This window comes from Mya arenaria, chromosome 3, assembly GCF_026914265.1.
Source record: "Mya arenaria isolate MELC-2E11 chromosome 3, ASM2691426v1".
Taxonomy (NCBI): Eukaryota; Metazoa; Mollusca; class Bivalvia; order Myida; family Myidae; genus Mya; species Mya arenaria.
In genome coordinates, this window is record NC_069124.1 from 11,931,742 (window position 1) to 11,953,525 (window position 21,784).

Consider the following 21,784-nt stretch of genomic DNA (forward strand, 5'->3'; position numbering starts at 1 on the left):
TGACATCGTCTAACATTAGAAAATGAAAAACACATAATTATGATTCGCTAAAGGAACACATGTAATATATAGAAATGAAAGCAAATATATCTTGCATACTGATATGTGGTGTTTATGCAGATATAATTATTCAATTATTTGTAAGTCAGTGGGTCAACGGCCAATGTCATGGTGATCTTAAGCTGAAAATCAGTTTTAGGTCAGTAGCTGAACGCTTAAGTCCAGGGATCTCAAACTTGGTGAGCAGGTTTGACAAGGTCGTGGTGACCTTAAAGCTGCACTCTCACAGATTGAACGTTTTGACAACTTTTTTATTTTTTGTTTTGGAACGAGCCAATTTTTGCGAAAATCCATGGAAATCAGTTTTATAAGACTGCTGACAAAAATTGGATCGCAGATTTTTATAATTAAGTCTAAAAAATGATGTTTTATGCATTTTTCTTAAACCGTTAGTAACGGTTTAAGCCATGAAACATTAATTTTCGAACGGAAAAATGATAATCTTCGATCTGATTTTTTATCAACAATCTTATATCATTGGTTTGCAGATATTTATGCAAAAAATGCTCTTTCCAAGACAAAAACTAAAAAAGTTGTGAAAATGGACCGTTCCAAGGCGGTACTTAACAATTCTTGATAAACATACCAATTATTTATATATATATATATATATATATATATATATATATATATATATATATGTATAGTACTTCACTGTGCTGTTTGTAGAGTTGTGTGCTGCTCTATGTTTCTTGTTTGTGAATTTGTGTTCTATGTCTTTGGCGTTGCCCATTGCCACTAAACCGGGTTTATGTTTAAACTTTTTGCTACTGAGCATGTTTCTGTAGCTTTTTGCATATATAATGGTATATCTGTGAGAGTGCAGCTTTAAGCTGAAACTTCATTTCAATAGCTGAAGAACTCTCAAGTTCTCGGACCTCGATCTTGGTAGGCACGTTTGTCATGACCAGCAGGTGAACCCTATTGATTTTGATGTCAATGAGTAAAACAAGGTTATAGTTACCTTAAAGGCCTAGTTGAAGAAATGTTTGGTATGATAATCCCCTGCTGTGCATCTCCTGCTAATTGCACTGGTGTCACAGTCGGGGCAAATTTCCTGTGTATTTGTTTATTGGCTCAGAGCAATTTAGGATCCATTTCTATAATAAAACTTCTAAAACTACACAGCAGGATACTCTGATTGGAGATCTGATAAGAGAGAGCAAAACAAGTAGATTCAGATCAATAAACAGAGATTGAGTACTATACACAGTTTGGGTGTGTGTGTGGGGGGGGGGTCACTTAGAAGGCTTAAACTAGGCCTTTAAGCTTGAAATCTGCGGTTTCAGAATATGTAATGATAAGTTAGTGGTATGTTTCTTGAATGAGTTATACGTTTTTTAAGCGATATACTCAAGGTATATCAGTGGTGAATGCAATACGAAATTGTATTAATTTCACAGGGTGAACATTCGGGTATATTTGCTCAAGTTACTGTCAACGCTGAAGGTTATGCAAGTAACACATGTAATACTTCGGATCTTTAAGGAAGACGGGCTTTCTGACTTTCAAAGGCACTTGGTAATTCATCCTGAAATTACGATCCTTGGTGGTTTTATTATCGCATTTAAGATAACGAGTTTAATAGATTTTGTATTGAATGCCAACCAATGTGATAATCTATATAAACAAAATATTTACGTAGATATTAAGTAGCACTCCCAATCTCAATCACAGGGAGTGTTTACTCTGGACCCCGTCAGTACACTAAGCATTTAATTATAACACACAATTGGGAGGGCAGGGAAAGCACAACAACAACAGTTTAAAAACAATACAACTTTTTATTGTGGTTGAACCGAGTCATTGTATCGCTAGCCCTTTGAACAAAAAATAAGCAATTATACATCACGTTATATGTTGCACATATAAATGTTCATTTTTCATGCGTTCATGCAATTTCAACACTCGGGTACAATTTTGCACTAACATGAAGCTTTGGAAACTTGCAAAATCGCCCATATTTCCATTCCAAATTTAATGTTTTATGGCTTAAACCGTCAGCAGTCTTTCATCACTGGTTTGCAGATGTTAACGCAAAAATGTGCTCGTTCCAAGACAAACATGAAAATGTTGTCGAAACGTTCAATCTGTGAGAGTGCAGCTTTAACCGCTCAAGACAGTTTCAAAACAATATTCAAACGAATAGTCTTTCTCAATCCAGCAGTGTGTACAGGGAAGTCAATCATTTGTTCAACTTAGCATCTTAGATCCTTTTAGAATTTGTGTAGCTGGCATTGCATATTAAATATGAACTTAAACATTATACATTATACACAGTCTTAACCCAATTTGCAAATTATAATAGAGAACATCTCAAGCAAAAACTTTCCGGATTAAAGCAAATGTAATTATTGTTTCCTTCGCAGTGAATTGATGTTAAATGTGTAGCACTTGCAAAACTGCTGAGCCCTGTTAAAGATCGATAGATAAATTTGATATGGCCTTGTATAGAAAACATGTAAAACTACAGGAGCTTATTCCTTTTTCAAAGGGTAAACGTTATTTTATATAAGCATGTATCATATGACGTTTATCTCATTCTTAAATGACACACATGCTCTTCAGATAGGTGATAACAAGATAAAGAGATAACTGTTATCGGCATTTAATGGCTACGATTTTCCGAAATGTCGCTTACCAATAAATTTAAACAATTACATCATAACGCCGACCGGTTCATGCAAACCTAACTTTAATTATTCTCTATAAATGACGTTGCCATCAGGAATTAACACCATTATACATATATTATTATACAGAACTGATATGTTTTATATTTTTAATAACTGAATACATAAGTTATGTATAATAATATATGTATAATGATGTTAATTCCTGATGGCAACGCCAGTCATAATGTTAAAAATAGTGAATATTCGACTCTTAGAATCAAACTTATATATTTCAAAAACGTTGACCTCGAAACATATGCAATAACCTTTAAGGTGGAACGCGACTATGAATTATTTTTCGAGTTACTGTCTGAAAATTGGTATACGAATAGAAGAGCATATGCCCAGTTAGGGACTGTTTTTACTTTTTCAATATTCGGAACAGTTTTGAATCTACGAGTTATCAAAATATGCCACTGACGTCAATTTTGAGACGTCTCTCATATTTTTGCGTTCCAGCTATAATAACCGATATTTTCATCAATTCTTCGTATACAGCTATGAAATGTCAACGTCAAGTACGTCTTGTGAAAACGTTCACGCTCATATATTTTTCTTTCTCTTGTTGAACGTTATTATTTCTAAATTCGTCTATAACGTCATTTTTCGCGGGAAAAACGGCGTCGTATTTCGCTGAAAAAAGTGCGCATTTCTTTAATTCTTGAAAAAAATGCTCGTTTAATTTTTGATTTTTTTAAATACATGTATTCAATGTTTTATTACAATTCGCCTGATATCAAGAAAAGGGTACCTCACCGACTTCGTTTTTGCGCAGTATCAAATAATCTAACCCCTATACCTCTTTCTTTTTCAATACGTAGTGTATTTAAACGTTTAGCATGACGTTAATCGAATTGTTTTTGTTTATTAAATGGAAAGATTAGAAATCTTAGAGTGTCTGATCTGTTTTATGTTAGGGATATTTGTTATTGTTGTTGTGCAAAATATCTAATTCCACACAAGACGGGCGCTGAATAACCAGCTTTATACATCAAGGACTTAAATCTGGCGGCTATTTTAATGAGAGGCTTTCTTAATTATTAAGCAATCTCATTTGCCGAATCATAATATTTTGATAATACACATAAATAATCGTTCCAGTCACTATGCTATAAGCTGTGACTATGCTGATTAGTGCTTTGTTTTTTTTATATAAACATCTACAGTAATAACACAACAATAAACGGTTCTACTACTTTATTAGTTACCAATTTCTTTAATAAGTATCAGTAGAAATCTGCAGTTATAAGGCTCTAAGTATGCAAAAGCATAGTAAATCCAGTGTGTGACACTCATTTCATACACAAAATATAACTCACAAACCAAAAAGTGATAATCGACAGAAATCTGCATTGTAATAAGCACAAACGGATCCCGGCAGTAGAGGGGGTGCAGCCCCCCCCCCCCCTCCCCTTAAAATCATCCATGTTTTCTTCTGTATGTCACTATCGGAGAAAATGTAATAGTATACAGATCTATAAAATACGCGACTACAGAGTTCAGTGTTTTGAATCTAAGTTTGATGTAGTCAATCGGTTATCGTTGAATAAAAACATATACAATTAATAAATTCCACTAATATTGGTAACCATATTATTGACTAAGTTCGGTAGTGAATATAACCCTTGAACACGCAACGGTTTGGGGAGGGGTGTGGGGGATGGTCAGTTCTTGACGTTAAAAAATGATCTGTCATTCTTTGAACAGAAAGAAAATGACTCATGTGGTCAATATATAACGGGGTCAATCGGCGTTAATTTAAAACACAGAATTTTTAAAGAGAAACTCTTATTCAAATCAATATTCCAATATTTATTTTGACTGATAAACACTAACTTCTTCCTAAATAATAAACTCATACAAAATATTATTAACTGATTACAAGATTGTAACTGTTTATTTATTAGTAAAGCGCAAAAATGATTTATTTTTTTTGGTGAATGCTAAAGGATTTACTATGGTCTCATATTTCTTTCAAATTAAACTCGGTATTCTTCATAAAAACCATTATTTTCGATATGTATTTATTCTTAAAGGCATATTAAAACAATAGTATTAGTTGTGGTAAATCTTATTTGCGTTTAATACGAGTGTTTGTACTGATTGTAAATGATCACATTGAATTGTTTCTATTATCTCATCTTATTAAGGGTTGTTATAATTCACACAAATGCACTCACATGAACGCACGTATACGCCCACATACTCGTACATGCAGGCACGCCCATACACACGAACACGCACACACACACGCACACTATGATAAAATATATGTTCCAAATGGCTTAAATGATGATCTTAAAGTTAATGTTTTTAGTGCATTAAAATGGTTAATTTTGTTAATCAATGCCCCATAACGAGTTATTTTGTTTTCCTGACTTTACCACGCAATCAAAGCTTCTCGTGCGTACAAGCAAATTCATGAGACAACTTTTGGCGATGCATTCAATGCCCATGATACAGAAGCCAACATAGTTACCTTATCCCGCACTCAATGTCCCTGCCGTGCGTATTGTACACGCGTGTGTGCGTGCGTGCGTACGGGCGTGTGTACATACATGCCTGCGTGTGAGAGCGTACATGTGTGTGAGAGCGTGTGTGTGCGCGTGCGTGCGTGCGTGCATGCGTGTGTGTGTGTGTGTGTTCGCATATATGCATGCGTGTGCACGCGAGCTTGAGTGTGAGATGGTGTATGGAGTGCGTTGACAATAGCATGAAATTATTTTATCTAAAATGTTCAAAACTTGCACTTTCAAGGGACACAAATGTTCAAAGCGACACAACCGAGATAAGATATCACGGGCGAGTAAATAACTTCCTGTTTCGTTTTAAATAAAAACAATCGCATAAGACGATGCGAAAAGTGAAGGCAGGGTAAAAAAACACACATTTGAATGGGACGATATTACCACATTTAGGAACCGAAGGTATTTTCTTTATATAATAGTAAACAAATAAACGAACAACTCAATCATTTCTTGAACTGCCTTCGATTGTTATTGTGAATAATAACTCATCTATATTCATACGAAGGTTATCGTTGCTATCTTTGCTTTCAGGGTGATCTTGTGCCCTAGACAGTGAGTAATGTCGTTGCACGCCGGAATTCCAGGGTTAGGATGGTCCAGGAAAGAAAAATCCTTCAATTCATGGCGTGAGAGGTAAAATGTGTTTTTCAAAGGGTTGGATAACGAGCCTCAATCTGGCTGTTAGTAGGAAACGTTTGAAATTAAAATTGTTTCAAATAACATATAGCTGCAATGTGTTTATCATTTAAAATATATTAACGTAAATGTGTGTTAGTGTGAATATGGATTATGCTTTATTTTCTATATTGAATTAAAAGACATGAACTATGGAATATATGAAAATAAATGATTAAATCATGACAGGATATGACATCTCGCTTTTTGTAAATGAAAGAAAAAAAAAATCAAAAATTAAATGAAGAATTTAAACGGTCAAATTTGTAGCGAACAGACAAAATGTATTAAATATGAAAACGAATAGATGCGTTATTTCGCTTTATGTCAATGATATACCAACTGTTATATTTTTAGTGTACTCCAACATTCAAAACATAAAGATGAAAACAAAACATTACATAATCCGATTGCAAATCAACAAACGGAGACCAGGAAAGCAAGCAAGGAACGGGATGATGCCCAAGCTGAAAAAGATGATGCACTTCGGAGGTAACCTTTAATTTTGATAAGAATTTAAGATTTACTTCTTCAAAGTGTATGTGATAGGTAAAATGTGAAGTGTAAGGGATATGTCTTATATCATGCACAGTACTAGCAGTCTGTAAGAATTTTTTGTAATTAAAATAATTCTTACCCGGTGATGATCATTTCAAATATACTTAGCTGTGTATAAGTGCGAATAATGTTTTATGCTTTATATTTCTATTTAACCAAATACACATATGGATTTTCACGATGATTAATCGTGAACGGACGTGACATCTCGCTTTGTTTCATTGAAGTGAAGACTTCAATGTTTATCTTTTTAGTGAACATAAACAATCAGAATATATGGAAGAAAACGAAATAATAGATAATCGGATTGAAAATCTACAAACGGAAATCAGGAAAGTAAGACAGGAAAGAGATTATGTCCAAGCTGAAAGAGATGAAGCACTTCGAAGGTAATCTTTAATTCGATCAAACTTCATGTTCATTATTTATTTGTCTTAATCTATAAATGGCTACGATAGAGTATCTATAAGTAGTGTATTAAATTTTATGATGTGCATTAATGTCGGTGTTTAATTTAGGTTAAGTGAACTTGTCTCGGTCCAACTCCGCGATAACAACCCGAATATCGTGGACCTTAGTGACGTCTACAGGCCAACAAAACTTGCTGAAATGTTTAGTGAGCTTTATGACAACGAATGGACAGCCGCTTATACGGTTATGGAAGAAACTGGCTTTACGGAAAGACAAATAATAGATTTTCTATTGGACGTCATTATGGTACGTGTAGCATTGAAATCTGTACAGAACATATTATCAGACATTGAATGATTGAATGGTTTTCTTGATCATTTGAGATGTTCTGGAAACTGCATCTATGATATGACTTAGTTCATTTACACAATTATAAAAGAGGCTTACATTAAATCTACAGAACTGGTTACGTGTTTAATAAACGCCATGTACTTGATATTAAATATATATATATATATATATATATATATATATATATATATATATATATATTACCATTTTGTAGATATTACAGTAAACTTGTTCCAAACAAAAAACGATAATTCATAAGTAGTAAACATGCTATCATCTCATGTAGTTTGAGGAGTTTTAAATTTTCTTTTCACGATATGCGTATCAGAATATAGCGTATTGATGTAGCAAAACCGATTGTCTGTTGATGTATGGAAGTCTCTATGGCAACACCATTTAACGTAGCTCGGCCGTAGTTCAGTTCCGTTACTTTAGTCCACAATTTCCTGCTTTCCTTGAATTGATGGGACAGTCACAGTCAAGCAGTATAATTACGAAAAACACTTACAAAGAAACTTGATTGGACATTTACGTTTTACATTTCTTTTTATATGCCGACAGGAGGCATACACCTTTTGCAAAGAAGAACTTGACAAATGCTGGAGAGTCGTATTGAAATGGTTCCTTGACGATGTGAGTTATTCTATACTTCAAGTTTAGAAAAACAACACACCAATGAAATGTTAAATGTGCGCGCTTTTAGCAGATCAGTAAATCGCAGAATTGTATTATTAGTGAGTAAATGTTTGCATGTTAATTAGTACCATGAAATACTCAAACAGAAACATGCCTTTATATGTTTTTATATGAAGAGATCGCCAAGCGCTCAACAAACACGAAAGGCACTTAAGGATGGGCGAAAGGTTCTAGTTGTAAAACATGTACCCGAAATTCAACAGGTAGGCGGCTTTCTTGTTTGTGAACTTTTACCACATAGTAGGGTGTTGGTTATTTGGTTGATTGCTGTCTAATTGCCGTTTAAAAACTGCACTTATTATGGTGGGAGTAAGTGTGTATCTTTTAAATGCTTTTATTTTAGGAGTTCACTACGTATTTGTCATTGATGTGCCACAACGAAGTATTAAAAACTTTACTGATGAAAAAAGAGGTGCAAGATTACTTCCATGTTTGCATAAAGATTTCCTTGCTCATGAATGCAAACGATCCACCTCCCTTTCTTGAATGCTGTGGCTGGAAACCGTTTAAGGAGCGAGATGGCGTGAATGAAGCGGTAGGTAGCGAATATTCTCGATCGCCTGTCCAACAAAGCGAACTTACGGAATGGGATAAACAGCCTTTTGGACCAGATAAAGAAAAAGCAACAAACAACACACTTGAAAATAATGATTTGCTACAAGCCAGTCAAACTTCATATCCCTTCGATATTGCCGAAGCAAATATAGAGAAGAGAGAAACGTTTGAAAAGAATGTATACAAGGAGTATACGAATAGAGGTCAATATGTAGAGTTTTCTGTGTGGCCTGCAATGTATTTACAAAAAGGCGAGATTTTGAGTAAAGGCATAGCTCAAGGCTCAAATAGCAACATGTTTGAAAGCAGTGACAAATCTTGGGTTTGGTGGAAATCTTTTAAAAGGGATGATCCGTTAAAAGCAATGGCAACAACAGCAAAAAACCTAGTAGTCTAATGCTTAACCAATAGACTCTTTCAAAGGCACGCGGTTCAAGGCAAACAAAATGAAAGAACAAAAGAGGCAGAGCTAAAAGACAACAGTATTACACATCTATCAAATTATCGTCATCGGTAATTGTTTTGGGCATTGGCACGCTTTCTAACAACTTAGTTAGAACTCTCCGGGGTTTTAAAATCATATTTGTGGACTTGTTATACACAGGCGCGAAAACAACATTGTTTGTATGTTTAATATTTTGCAACATCATGTTTATCAATGACATAGTTGTAAGCTAAAGATAAATGTTGTCATATTTGTCGCAAATACAATGGTTCTAATTTAAACAAACTAAACATTCTACAAAGGTTACATAATTACAATTTTTTTTTTATCAAACATACCATATTATGGTTCGTTGCAAGAGTTAAAATGGCTAACAATAACAGATATATGTTAATACTCTACTGCCGTTCTTTTATATCAAACACTGCATAATAAGATACCATCATACATTACTTTGTAACACTTTTAATACTGATGAATACTATACACTCATGTCGGTTTTAAAGAAATGACATTATTTCTAATTTGTTGCTAAGAAATAATTACCCAAAAGATTCCTTTTAGTATAACAGTTTGCAAAATATGGAGTGAAACACCTCTCGAAGTTTCAATCGAAGTGTCATTAATTGGCAACTTGCAAATTGAAGTTTAGGCTCTATCTTTTGAACAAAACATTTCAGTGAAGATTTCAAATCCAACTGAAAAGTTACGATTAAAACATCATATTCATAATGATAATTATCAGTTGTTGTGAAAAAAGTGGGTGTCTGTCGGTAAGTGTTTGAAATTTGATGAAATGCTGCTTGTATCAAACACGTTGTATTATTTATAACCTTAAAAGTATTGTTTCATATATCTTTATCGATGAATTTATTTTTATATATCATTTTTGATATTTGAATAATAGTGTTTGTGTGTGAAATGTTCATAATTCATTTGAAAACTGTTTGTGTTTTAAAGTGCCATATTAAAAATATGATATATTTTAGTTGACTCTGTTATTATATCACAATGTGTTACCTTCTTGAAATAAAGATCGGTGCATTATAAACAATATCACTTTTCAGCAGACAGTCGCGACCCGTTGGCTCGATATCCCAGGGACAGGCCAACATTCTTCGTGCTTCGCATATTTCGAGCCAAGCGAGAATGCTACCAAAGATTAAACAAAATCGGTTCTTTACATCCATTTCCTGCCAAAGATACAATTAAGCCAAGCGATATCGAGATAACGAGTTTCGGTTTACATAGTATATGCATTTCGTTCTTGTTTTTGCATTTTCATTGCAAACAAATGATAATAACTTTAATCCTGCGACGAAAATACCCGTGAAGAAATTCTCAAGACTCTGCTCCTAGTTTCTTTTTAGCACGAATTCACTTGCATTATCACGATAATAGTTTTTGTTGAAAATACTACATATTAAAGATTAATTTCATATATATCAAGTGTTCCTTGAACAAGGTTTTAGTTAAATGTTTGGCAAATAGGCTTGACCTCTGTACTGTAGTTATATAATAAGTATTTCTTTGAAATAGAATTGCATTTATCCGAATGCTTATACCATTGCTATATATACTTTAAATATATTTTAAGCTCCGTTTCATCTCTCTGTTTCAACGTGTATTGTGGTCAATACGCTACTTCCTGTCTTGCAATTGCAAGATGCAATTAATATAATATATTGAAAATAGATCCCGAGGTAATGGTCCGCGTACTTTCTACGTTACTTAACGCATTAAAATGTAAGGAACATTTTTCCCTGCGACAAACGACGCCGAAGGTATGTTTTAAATATAATTGTAGTATTGAATACAGACTTGTAAGTCGAATCACAGAATAACACTTCTAGTCAAAAACATTTAACTTTATGGACATGTGGACCCTAATGCAAGCAATAAGATAACCACAATGTGCCAAGATAGACAACATGATCGTGTAATGTATGCTAAAGGCTCATCATTAATTGCCCAGGGGAAAAACCAACGTAGAAAGCCATAGAGTTGTCGAAATCTTGAAGTGCTTGAATGCACCGTATGCCACAAGGAGAATTATGAGCCGACACTGCTAGAACATGTGTAATTTTGCAAGCATTCAAACTTAGCTTTTATTAGGGACACAACTAAATAACTGCGTCTTTGGTAAACAAACACCTTGCAAAATCAGACAATGCACTAAAACATGTTCGGATATGTATATTTATGAACAGCAAGACATCTTCTCAAAACGTCAATATCTCAATTACATTAAAAATATACTGGCATTTCAATAACCGACTCTACTACCATGTATTTAAGACCTATAGGATCGCCAACATGACTTTATTTACACGGTCAGAATCTTTTTCAAAACCGGCCAAGAACTGAGTCCTATGTAACGGTTTGCCTTTAAGATGGCATCGGAGCGGCCAATTAACTGGTGGTCTACGTTGCATGTATTTAACAGCGACCGCTACAGGACAAACGACTGTTTATTTAAGCGATATGAGGATCCCTTGTCCCTTATTGTCCAGGTCAGTATTAGACCCTGCAACAGTTTTGCATTATTTCCACAGATCAAATGTGAAATCGGATAGAGATATGACTCAAATTGCATATTCGGGTTTAGAAATGATCATTTTCCATATTCTGAAAATGGCCATGGAATGCCCATGAGAAGGCATTGGTGAACCGACTGCTTTTGTATCAATTAAAACATCAATAAGGCGTGATATCCACTGCACCTTAAGCATACATACCGGTAAAACAATTTGTCTTTGAACTATTGAATTATAAAATTAAAATCCAAATATCATTTTCAATTCCCCTGCCTTTAATGGCAAGCGACGAAACCAAGACTTTATCAATGGTTGCGAAAGATTTGGCTGGGATCTTACGCAAGCCTTATCAGAAATTGCTGGACAAGGTCTCTCCAGCCTTACCCAACATATTACTTAGAAGCTTATCTGTTAGCCATTGCATAACATAGTTGCCATTTTTAAGCTCTTTTGTTCTATGCTGATGTACCACTAGAAACATGTAACTTAGCACAAAGAACGCGTCTGTCCCGACAGGTCAATAGTTGCAATTATTGTTCTTATTGGTGGCCTGAATGGAAAATTACTTCCCCATTAACACCAATATATAGTTTTCGAACATTATCAGACTGTGAATAGTGTAATAACGATTCAATATCTACATATGTTCCTTATTCTATTTTGGTTTGAATGGCCCATTGTCTGAAAATACACAAAATGATGTGGCCCAAATTGTTTTCGAGAGCGTATTTTGCACATTTGGTAGAGGTAAATCGCTAATACCTGTTTGGTCACTGTCCCTCAGAGTCTGATCAAGTGGTAACTGTAGCATTTGCAAGTCTGGGTCCATAATTTGGGTACTGGTGGTACAAGGCCCGGTGGTAGGAGTCGTGGTGACCGCTCCATTGTCATCTATTCTCCCGTACAGGGCCATTGCCGGACCCCTTAGTGTCGGAAGGTCGTGTAGCACGCCCGATCCAGTCGATCTAGATGACACGATAATCGGCCCGTTGATGTCAACCTCCATTCCGCGCGCACATCGGTCGTCGGCAGAAAACCTCTATGTTGTGGAGGCGGTACGCTTGATGGTGCTGGGTCTAGTCGCGCCATCTTCGACCTTCGAACTTCCTACACAATAGGTTGTATTTTGTATGAAATGTAATTAACAATTTACAACTTAGGATGACGTAGTATTCATGCAAGTCACAATTGATAAAATATGGCGAGCACATGGATTTACCTAGTTAAACGTTTTTTAAAATATATCTTAATAAAAGTCTTTAGCAATATATCAATCACACTCTTTTATATTAATACTTTCATTTGAATAATAATTACCTGCCTAATGTGATCGATCGATGTACCATTTAAACAATATGTATCATTTGGCGAGTACATGAGTTTACAAAGAAAACAACTTTTGTTACTTTCGTTGATAACAATATCTCGCTAATAATAAGCATTAATAACAGTTTTTATCAAATATTTTTAGAAATAGATTGTTCTAGTTAGTATCATAACGAGGAAACTTCCGTATATGCGATTACAAAGAAAACGGTTTTTGTTGATTCCTTTGATAATAATATCTCGCTTATAATATGCAATAATTCAATTATAGTTTTTCTTATTTAATTGTTATAAAAAATGTACTCGTTAGAATCAGAATGAGAGAATTTGTGTGTACACACCAACCTTATAATTCGCCTTAATCTTTCGAGAGATGTTGATTTGCTATCGATTGAGTTTATATACGTATGCTCAATTCCGCTGGAACTTAATGAGTTTTATTACAACCACGTGTCAACTTATACGCCAATATTTAAACAGAAAATGAAAGTTATATGTACAGTTATGAAATATTGTTCCGATTACGAAAAGTTATTATACAGCAATAGCTTCTAATATTTAAAAAAATACAATGAAAATATGATTGGTTGCGTCGAGACCAACACCGCAAATGTCACATTTCACGACAATATTTCTATCTTCCTTGTCAAATTGTTTATTGTTTTAAAAGGTCTACAATATTTCTATGACATTATGCTATAAATTTATACTAAATTGTACACAAATCGCCAACACATAATATTCGAGTGATTTGTACGTTCTTGAAAATATAGGAAAATTACGCGGAGATAGCCGGTAAGTAGAAGTATTTGAGTCATTTTGGAAAGTAAACCAGATTAGTTACACAAATCAATACCTGGATGTATTTATGGGCGTCTGACATAAATGAAATGTTAAAATGTATACGTTAAGGACTGGTCAACTCTAATATGAATATAATGGTTCTAACATGCACTAGATAATCCTGCATATCATCCAAGTCTTTGGTACGCTTGGGTATAATTTAACCTATGTGTAAAGTGTGGGGTGTTACAAAGACTAGAGGTAAATATATATGTTACTGAGATGACTGAGATTATTATTATTATTATTATTATTATTATTTAATAATAATAATAATAATAATAATAATAATAATAATAATAATAATAATTGGTATTATTATTATTTTATTATTATTATTTTTTGTATTATATTTTTTTCGTCTTCTGTATCTTGTGCCTCATACATTCGGACGGATGAAAAAATGGAAATGATAATAGCTCACCTTCGCTGTTCTACATTGGTTTCTGCTTTTGATGCCAGTCTTTTTTAAAAAAACAACAACACTAAAGTATAATTATGTATCAATCAAAACATTTGTGAAACTAATGTACATCATTTTAAGTTGCTTAGGTTTTGTTAACTTTGTGCTTGTATATAAGCCCGTTGCTTGTCCGTCAGTGTTGATATTTTGCGTATATTATGAACATTTACGAAAACTAGCTTATTATGTATACCATATATTTCTGAACATTAATGGTTAAGATTAAGGGGAAGTAACCATGATTTTTATTCAAGCTTTGCTTGTATAGATTAACTACCTTGACACAACTCATGCCTTTCTTGTATGTTATGTATTTTGAGCCAGTGGCCTTTAATTACTCAATAAACTGTTGACTTGTATTGACTTGACTTATGAAGACGTTCACATATCTTAACATATACATTAAGCATTATATGGATAAATCGTGAAGGGAGATAAACAACCGCCATATCTTCAATTACTTTAGAAGGGGGACGAAGCTGTCAAGTTGTAATTTACTTCCTCTTTCGATTTACTCAATGGGAACGGCAGGGCACAAATACCAGAGAGTTCCCCTTTCCGAAACGGGTTCAACAGGGGACATGAGGATCAGACGCTATGTTTGCAAATGTTATCAAGGTCGTTTGTTTTTCTTATTTACTATTGTACTCATTTTCAAGTTTGTTAAGTTTACCTAATAAAGGTCATTGTACTGAATTATCAATGTGTATTATGTTTATAATATACATGTATATCAGTTGTTTGATAAATGCCATTTCATTCCAATATATCAGTTATTCTTTCACTATATCGGTTTCTTCTGTATGTTTATCACAAACAATATTAAAACACTTTATTAAAGCTGCACTCTCACAGATTGAACGTGTTGACAACTTTTTTTTTATTTTTTTTTGTCTTGGAACGAGCCAATTTTTGCGAAAATCCATAGAAACCAGTTATATAAGACTGCTGAAAAAATGTTTTATATTTAAGTACAAAACATGATGTTTTATTTATTTTTCTTAAAACCGATAGTAACGGATTAAGCCATAAAGCATTAATTTTCGAACGGAAATATGATAATCTACGATCTGATTTTTTTGTCAGCAATCTTTTATCATTGGCTTGCAGCTATTTACGCAAAAATTTGCCATTTCCAAGACAGAAAATAAAAAAGTTGTAAAAATGCTATATCTGTGAGAGTGCAGCTTTAAAACGACTTTTTAATAATAAAACTTGATAAACTAGCCGATGTTATCCAGGTCGATATGGAATGAGTTAGTCATGAATTGAAGCAAAAGCATGTTTGATTTAAACGGACGACGGGCATTGTGAACTTACAATCAAAATAAACATTAGTTAAATATTTTTATCGCTTTAACGTTCTGCGGAGAGAAATATGCGATCCAAAAATCATTAGTATAAATGTCCGTGTCGATCTTGCATGAGTATATGGGACAGTGTATATTATGAGTGAGTATAAAGAACCGTGTCAATCTTACATGGGCATAGATGACCGTATAAATATTGCATGAGTATATAGGACTGTGTCGATGTTGCATGAGTATATAGGATCGTGTCGATCTAGAATGAGTATATCGGACCGTGTTGATCTTGCATGAGTTTATAGAACCGTGTCGATCTTGCATGAGTATATCGGACCGTGTTGATCTTGCATGAGTATATAGGATCGTGTCGATCTTGCATGAATATATCGGATCGTGTTGATCTTGCATGAGTTTATAGGACCGTGTCGATCTTGCATGAATATATAGGACCGTGACGATCTTGCATGAGTATATCGAACCGTGTTGATCTTGCATGAGTATAAAGGATCGTGTCGATCTTGCATGAGTATATCGGACCGTGTCGATCTTGCATGAATATATAGGACCGTGTTGATCTTGCAGGAGTATATCGGACCGTGTTGATCTTGCATGAGTTTATAGGACCGTGTCGATCTTGCATGCATATATAGGACGGTGTCGATCTTGTATGAATATATAGGACCGTGTCGATCTTGCATGCATATATAGGACTGTGGGGGTATTACATAAGTATATCGGACCGTGTTGATCTTACATGAGTCTTTAGGACTGTGTCGGTCTTACATGAGTATATCGGACCGTGTCGATATTGCATGAATATATAGGAATGTGTCGATCTTACAAGAGCATATAGGACTGTGTCGATCTTACATGAGTATATAGAATGTGTCGATCTTACATGAATATATAGGTATGTGTCAATATTGTTTGTAGCAATTAGAAAAATGTATTTATATTTTCGCTCTTTATGTGTGATAGAAAGCGTGGTGGCTGATTATATTTTGTAGTATAAATTTAATGATACAATTATTGAATTTATAAAAATAAAGAAATCAGGAAATGTCATCGACAAATATTTGTTATTTCAGTGATCTCCGAAGACATGCTCATTGCGACATGTAGTTTGATGTTACAAAAACTATAACCCCATATAAACTGACCACGGGCCATATTTCTATGTAGAAAACGACCCCCCCCCCCGACGAGTACTGACCCCCCCCCCCCCCCACACACACACACACATATACGAACAGAGAAAAAATACCACCTACACAAAGAGTACTGTCCCAGGGCTTTTTCACCTTTTTTGCTAGGGGCCGAAATAAGGCTACTTCACAATTGGGAAAAATGTCATTTTTTTCCCAATTTCCAGATATTTTTGTCACAAATCACAGATATTTTCCCCAAAAAGGAAGATCTTACTTCAAAAATGTATTCTGCTTGAGCAAATTATTCTTTTTTATCATTTAAGTTGACATAAGAAGAAAGCTGTATAATTTGAACGTTATTCGAGGACCAATTACTCCATAAAATAATATTGTTATCAATTTCCCATTTTGAGACGTTAACGCATTTATTTTCCCAATTTGCAGAATTTCACGCGTTTAAATTCCCAAAATGAAAAGGCTAGGCCTCTTCACAATTTTTGGTGAAAAAGCCCTGACTGACCCAAACAGAAACTTTACCCTGGAATGTGTATTATATATTAATTTTGTGATCCTTATGAGACAACATTTGGCACAAGATAGTAATGATAATGATATTACTCATTTGACTTTCATGACTTTCATGGTCAAAACACAAACGCATAAGATTTGTGTATGATATTTAAATAATTTTCGCCCATTTAATGAAAGCTGTTTAACAAGGCAATCGACAACTTGTAGATAGTTTGCTTAACGAGACTTATACGTGCACTTATAGGTATAGCTACACTTTCATATAAAACTTGCAGTTTTAAAGGCGTTGACATATTTCTTTCATATTGTCCTCGTTTTATCGTTCTTGTACCCATCCAAGTAGTGTTCTCAACCTATCGAATATCAGAATAACTTCCACCACCACCACCACCACCTCCACCACCACCTCCACCATCACCACCATCTCTACTACTACTACTACTACTACTACTGCTACTGCTGCTGCTACTGCTACGGCTACTGCTGTTACTATAACTACATCTACTACCACCAGATAACATTATATATTTGTAACGTTTTAAAAATAATAAAAGGCACCGTTTGGGCTGTGCGCTTATTTTGGATTCATCCCTTTGCTGTACAACGTTAAAAACACATTATATATGACATTATTATAAATACAATAACTTATCGTTGGCACAATGCCGTATACACTAAAAGGTTGCAAGAAAGCCATTTATACTCGGTAAACAATGTTTAAAATATAGAATACAATACTCTATTGTTTCACATTTAATTCTTCTTTGTCTGTTTAGGTGTCCTTTTTGTTTATGAAAGTGCCAAAAAGACTTGGGACAGAGGACTGCCTCTGATTGGTAAGTGTTAATTGGACAGCTTGAAGATTTTATCCAAACCCAAATTTTGCTTTTTCTGCCCTCTGACCTTTCGTCAGAAATTTGAAGAAAAAACAAATGCAATATCAATTATTGACAACTGGTATATGTTGTACACTTGTATGTGATGGTAATACAATTTCAGACTGCTTGGAGGGCTTTGCGTTTATTTTTTGCTGTGGTTGTTTAACAAAACTCTGGAAATATTTGAGGTAAATGTTTTATTGTTCATTATATGTTATTGTTTGCAGAATATGAGCATTACAGCGTTTATAGTATGCATATATCGATGAGCGAACCTCAAATGGTTTCCTTTCAGTACAAAAATCAAACTTGAACAGGAATCATATTTAGTATTTTTTCAACAGTTAATATAAAACAGGATCTTATTAAACTCCAATCCTAGAAACTACGTTAATTTTTCAGGAATGATCCTCGTGATTTACATTTGACTCTGATTTATCTAAACTTACAGGATTATTTACAGTCCTTAACATTTACACAGTTATGAAAATTATTACCGATAGCATACTGCTTGCTCTTGTTTATTTTATCTAAAAAGTACTCAGGGTATTCAATTTTTCTTTTTAGTAGACGCTATGCCAAGTCCGACAAACCTTCCTACAAATGGGAAAACACAGAACTACACTCTATCAAGTCCGAAAGGGGCTTGACCAGTTTCGAAATATTAAGTATGCAGTTACAACTGGATCAGAAAGACAATGAGATACATGATCTAAAAGAGAACGTTCGAAAACTTGCACAAGACAAACGTCAGGCAGAGATGGAAAAGCAAGATGCTCTTACTAGGTAGGTGGAAAGTTGTGTGGCAAATAACTTTGATGGAAAGTGCATTATCAAGCTGATGCAAGATTACTTTTTGACGCCACCTGTAATCCAACTCTGGGCACCAAACGAAAGGGGAAGTGTTAACAAGTGTCTAGGGTATGGGTTATAGGCATATGTTCATTGCTACTAGCTATGAGGTAAACCGTAAGAGGTTAATCTTGAGAGAGTTGGATGAAATTTTTAGCGATTTCAAGTTTACAGTTGTGTGATCAATCATTAGATAAGGTCTTTATAGGATTCACTGACATAATGTCATTTAAACATCGTACATACCATTGCAGATTGAGCGAGGTTATCTCAGTAAAGCTCAGGGACAACAATCCAAATATCGCGGATTTAAATGATCCGTTCAGACCCACAAAGCTGGCTGAGATGTTTAGTGAGCTGTATGACAATGAATGGACTGCCCTTTACACAGTATTGGAGGAATATGAAGTCAAGAACAAACACACGATAAATTTTCTTCTCGATGTTTTTATGGTAAACTTCTACAAACGAATTAACTTGAATATGAATCAAGATGAATATCTGTTAGAGTACTTGTAAGAAGAAATATACTTACGTTCAGAAGCGTTACTTTCAACGTGGCATCAAAACATTTCATTTTGTTTTTTAGGAATCATTTGCATTTTGCAATGCGGAACTTGAAACCAACTGGCAGTTAGTTGCAGCATGGTATTTGGACGAGGTAAGTCAATTACATATTTAACTATATTACTTAATCAAAATATACAATGAAAATAAACAAACGTTTACCACACGTTTAATTTTTCAGAATTTACCCAACAGCCAGTCTTTGAAAAAGGCGTTAAAAGATGGTAGGAAGTCAATGGTTCCTCGCCTCCTTACTGAAATGGAAAAGGTATATAAAAAATTGTTATTTTTAGTGATATTGCCTTCTAACTCGAAGAAATAATCTTAATGACTTCAAAATATAAGGACATTTCTACCAAAGGTAAAAAACATACAAAAAGAAATCTAGTAGTGCATAGATGTAATTAATAGAAACTTATTCTGTTCATTACAGAAATTTGATACCTATCTTTGTGGTTTCTGCAAGAACGCAAGTCTCCGGCCCGTTTTGACAAGTGGTAAAATGAAAGAGTACGTATCCAGTTGCGTAAAGTTGAGTTTGCTGATGAGCGCGAGCGATCCACCGGTAGTCGTTGACTGTCCTGGCTGGGTGCCATGCACACCAGACTACCAGTCGGAACAGGATGAACACTCTGGTGTATTTGGACAAACTAATGTCAACGCTGAAGGTGATGAGAGAAACAAGAATAGTACGTCGGATCTTAAAGAGAGGCGGAATTTCAACAAAGAACTGTTCAAAGAATACACTGTTCGAGGGAATTACGTGGAATTTTTCGTGTGGCCAGTGATGTTTCTGCACGAGAACGGGCCGGTGTTGACCAAGGGGATTGCTCAAGGTGCCGAAGACAAAATAATATCAGATGATGACCACCGATGGGAGTGGTGGAAGACGACCAATAACCTTATAAACAATGACTAATTGGTAGAAACTAATTGACCCAAAATTAGCATACACATTGCAAAATATTGAAAGGAGATGATGAAAGAATATGTATCCTAAGCGCCAACTTAGAAGACGTGTTTAACTGTAACTGGCACAATATAGTTTCACAAAATATTTACAGACTAAATACATATGATTGAATAGTTGTCTTGTATCATATGAGACATACTAGAACTACACTAATGAATTAGTTCATGTAAAAATATTAAAGAGGAGTACTTTCAATTTGTCAAAACTTGACTTTAATGCTTACTTATTCAATAAACGCTGAACACGTGTTCTTAAAACGTATTACCGTTTACCGTTTTACATGAACACTGGTTTTAAACAAAAGACGATAACTCTTTTGTAGTAAACATTCGAATATCCTTCGTAGTACGAGGGGTTTCCAAACAAAACTTTGGCAATATGTAGATCAGAAGAATATGACGTCTTGATGCAACACAACCAATAGTCATTGGTATGTCAAATCGTGGAGGGTAGTCTCCATGGCAATGTCCTTTAACGTTGCTCAGCCCAAATTGTTGATTATATTTGATTGCCTTAACACTTAAGTTACTTCCATGTATACATTAAGATTTCATTGCTTGTGAATGCAAACGATCCACCCCTATTTCTTGAGTGATGCAGGTGGAAACCAATTTAGGAGCGAAAAACTGTGATAAAAGTAGAAGCTACCAAATATTCTCGATCACCTATTCAACAAAGTGAACCAAATGAACAACAACAAACAAACAAAGGTCATTTCACATCTATCAAATAATCGTCAATGGTAAAAGTTAACAGACACGAAAAACCTATGATTGTGTATGTTTATTTTCTTTTAACATCATGTTTACCAATCATGTTCTAAGACGAAGGTAGTCGTTGCCTTATATCCTGTTAGCCATTCACTTCAATGTTAGATACAGATGTTTTCATTTCATTGACTCGTACTTGTGCTTCTTATGTTACACAAATCGGCATTATCAACAATATCAGTTCTCATGATAAAATTATACTTATTATATGCCTGCTTTGTTGTTGTTTTTTTATAATTAAGAAATTTTACACACCACTGATGATCATATGACATTATAAAAGCCGGTCAGTCAGCCCCCGAAGGTGTTTAAGGACCGAGGCGTAAGCCGAGCTGACTTGGGAAAAATATCGTTGTGAAATTTGCAAGCATGACTCGCCAGCTTTATTACGTCAGCGGTCCATATAATCTCAGCGGTCCATATTATATTTTTGGCAAGGTCCGGACCGGCCAAAAACATGATATGGACTGCTGATGTCATAAAAAATGATATTTATTCAAATATATAGATAAACAGACCGATCAACTTTATATACACACTAATGTAAGGTAAAATATTTATTAAAAAAATGACCTGACTTTGATTTTGCGAGTTAAAACCCGTTTCATTTCGGGTTTAAGAACGGCCTAGCCTCA

General features: G+C 34.5%; 1 protein-coding gene across 1 annotated transcript; it reads left to right on the top strand.

Annotated features, from left to right (window-relative positions):
* The first annotated feature begins 5,556 nt into the window (after positions 1-5,556).
* On the top strand, positions 5,557-20,636 carry LOC128225670 (uncharacterized). The gene is made up of 17 exons (XM_052935579.1): positions 5,557-5,662; positions 5,795-5,896; positions 6,296-6,430; positions 6,751-6,885; positions 7,015-7,213; positions 7,820-7,891; positions 8,071-8,157; positions 8,298-8,904; positions 9,700-9,727; positions 14,554-14,741; positions 17,886-17,945; positions 18,109-18,175; positions 18,555-18,773; positions 19,094-19,292; positions 19,429-19,500; positions 19,588-19,674; positions 19,840-20,636. Exons 2-17 carry the CDS (start codon positions 5,823-5,825, stop codon positions 20,323-20,325), a joined length of 2,715 nt encoding a protein of 904 aa, XP_052791539.1. The 5' UTR covers positions 5,557-5,662; positions 5,795-5,822; the 3' UTR covers positions 20,326-20,636.
* Positions 20,637-21,784: the final 1,148 nt, after the last annotated feature.

Excerpts from the sequence above, each read along its gene's own strand:
- LOC128225670 (XM_052935579.1), top strand. The coding sequence starts at position 5,823 with ATGTCGTTGCACGCCGGAATTCCAGGGTTAGGATGGTCCAGGAAAGAA. Across the intron at positions 18,774-19,093 it reads AAGCAAGATGCTCTTACTAG|ATTGAGCGAGGTTATCTCAG; the intron begins GTAGGTGGAAAG and ends ATACCATTGCAG. Across the intron at positions 19,293-19,428 it reads TTCTTCTCGATGTTTTTATG|GAATCATTTGCATTTTGCAA; the intron begins GTAAACTTCTAC and ends TTTGTTTTTTAG.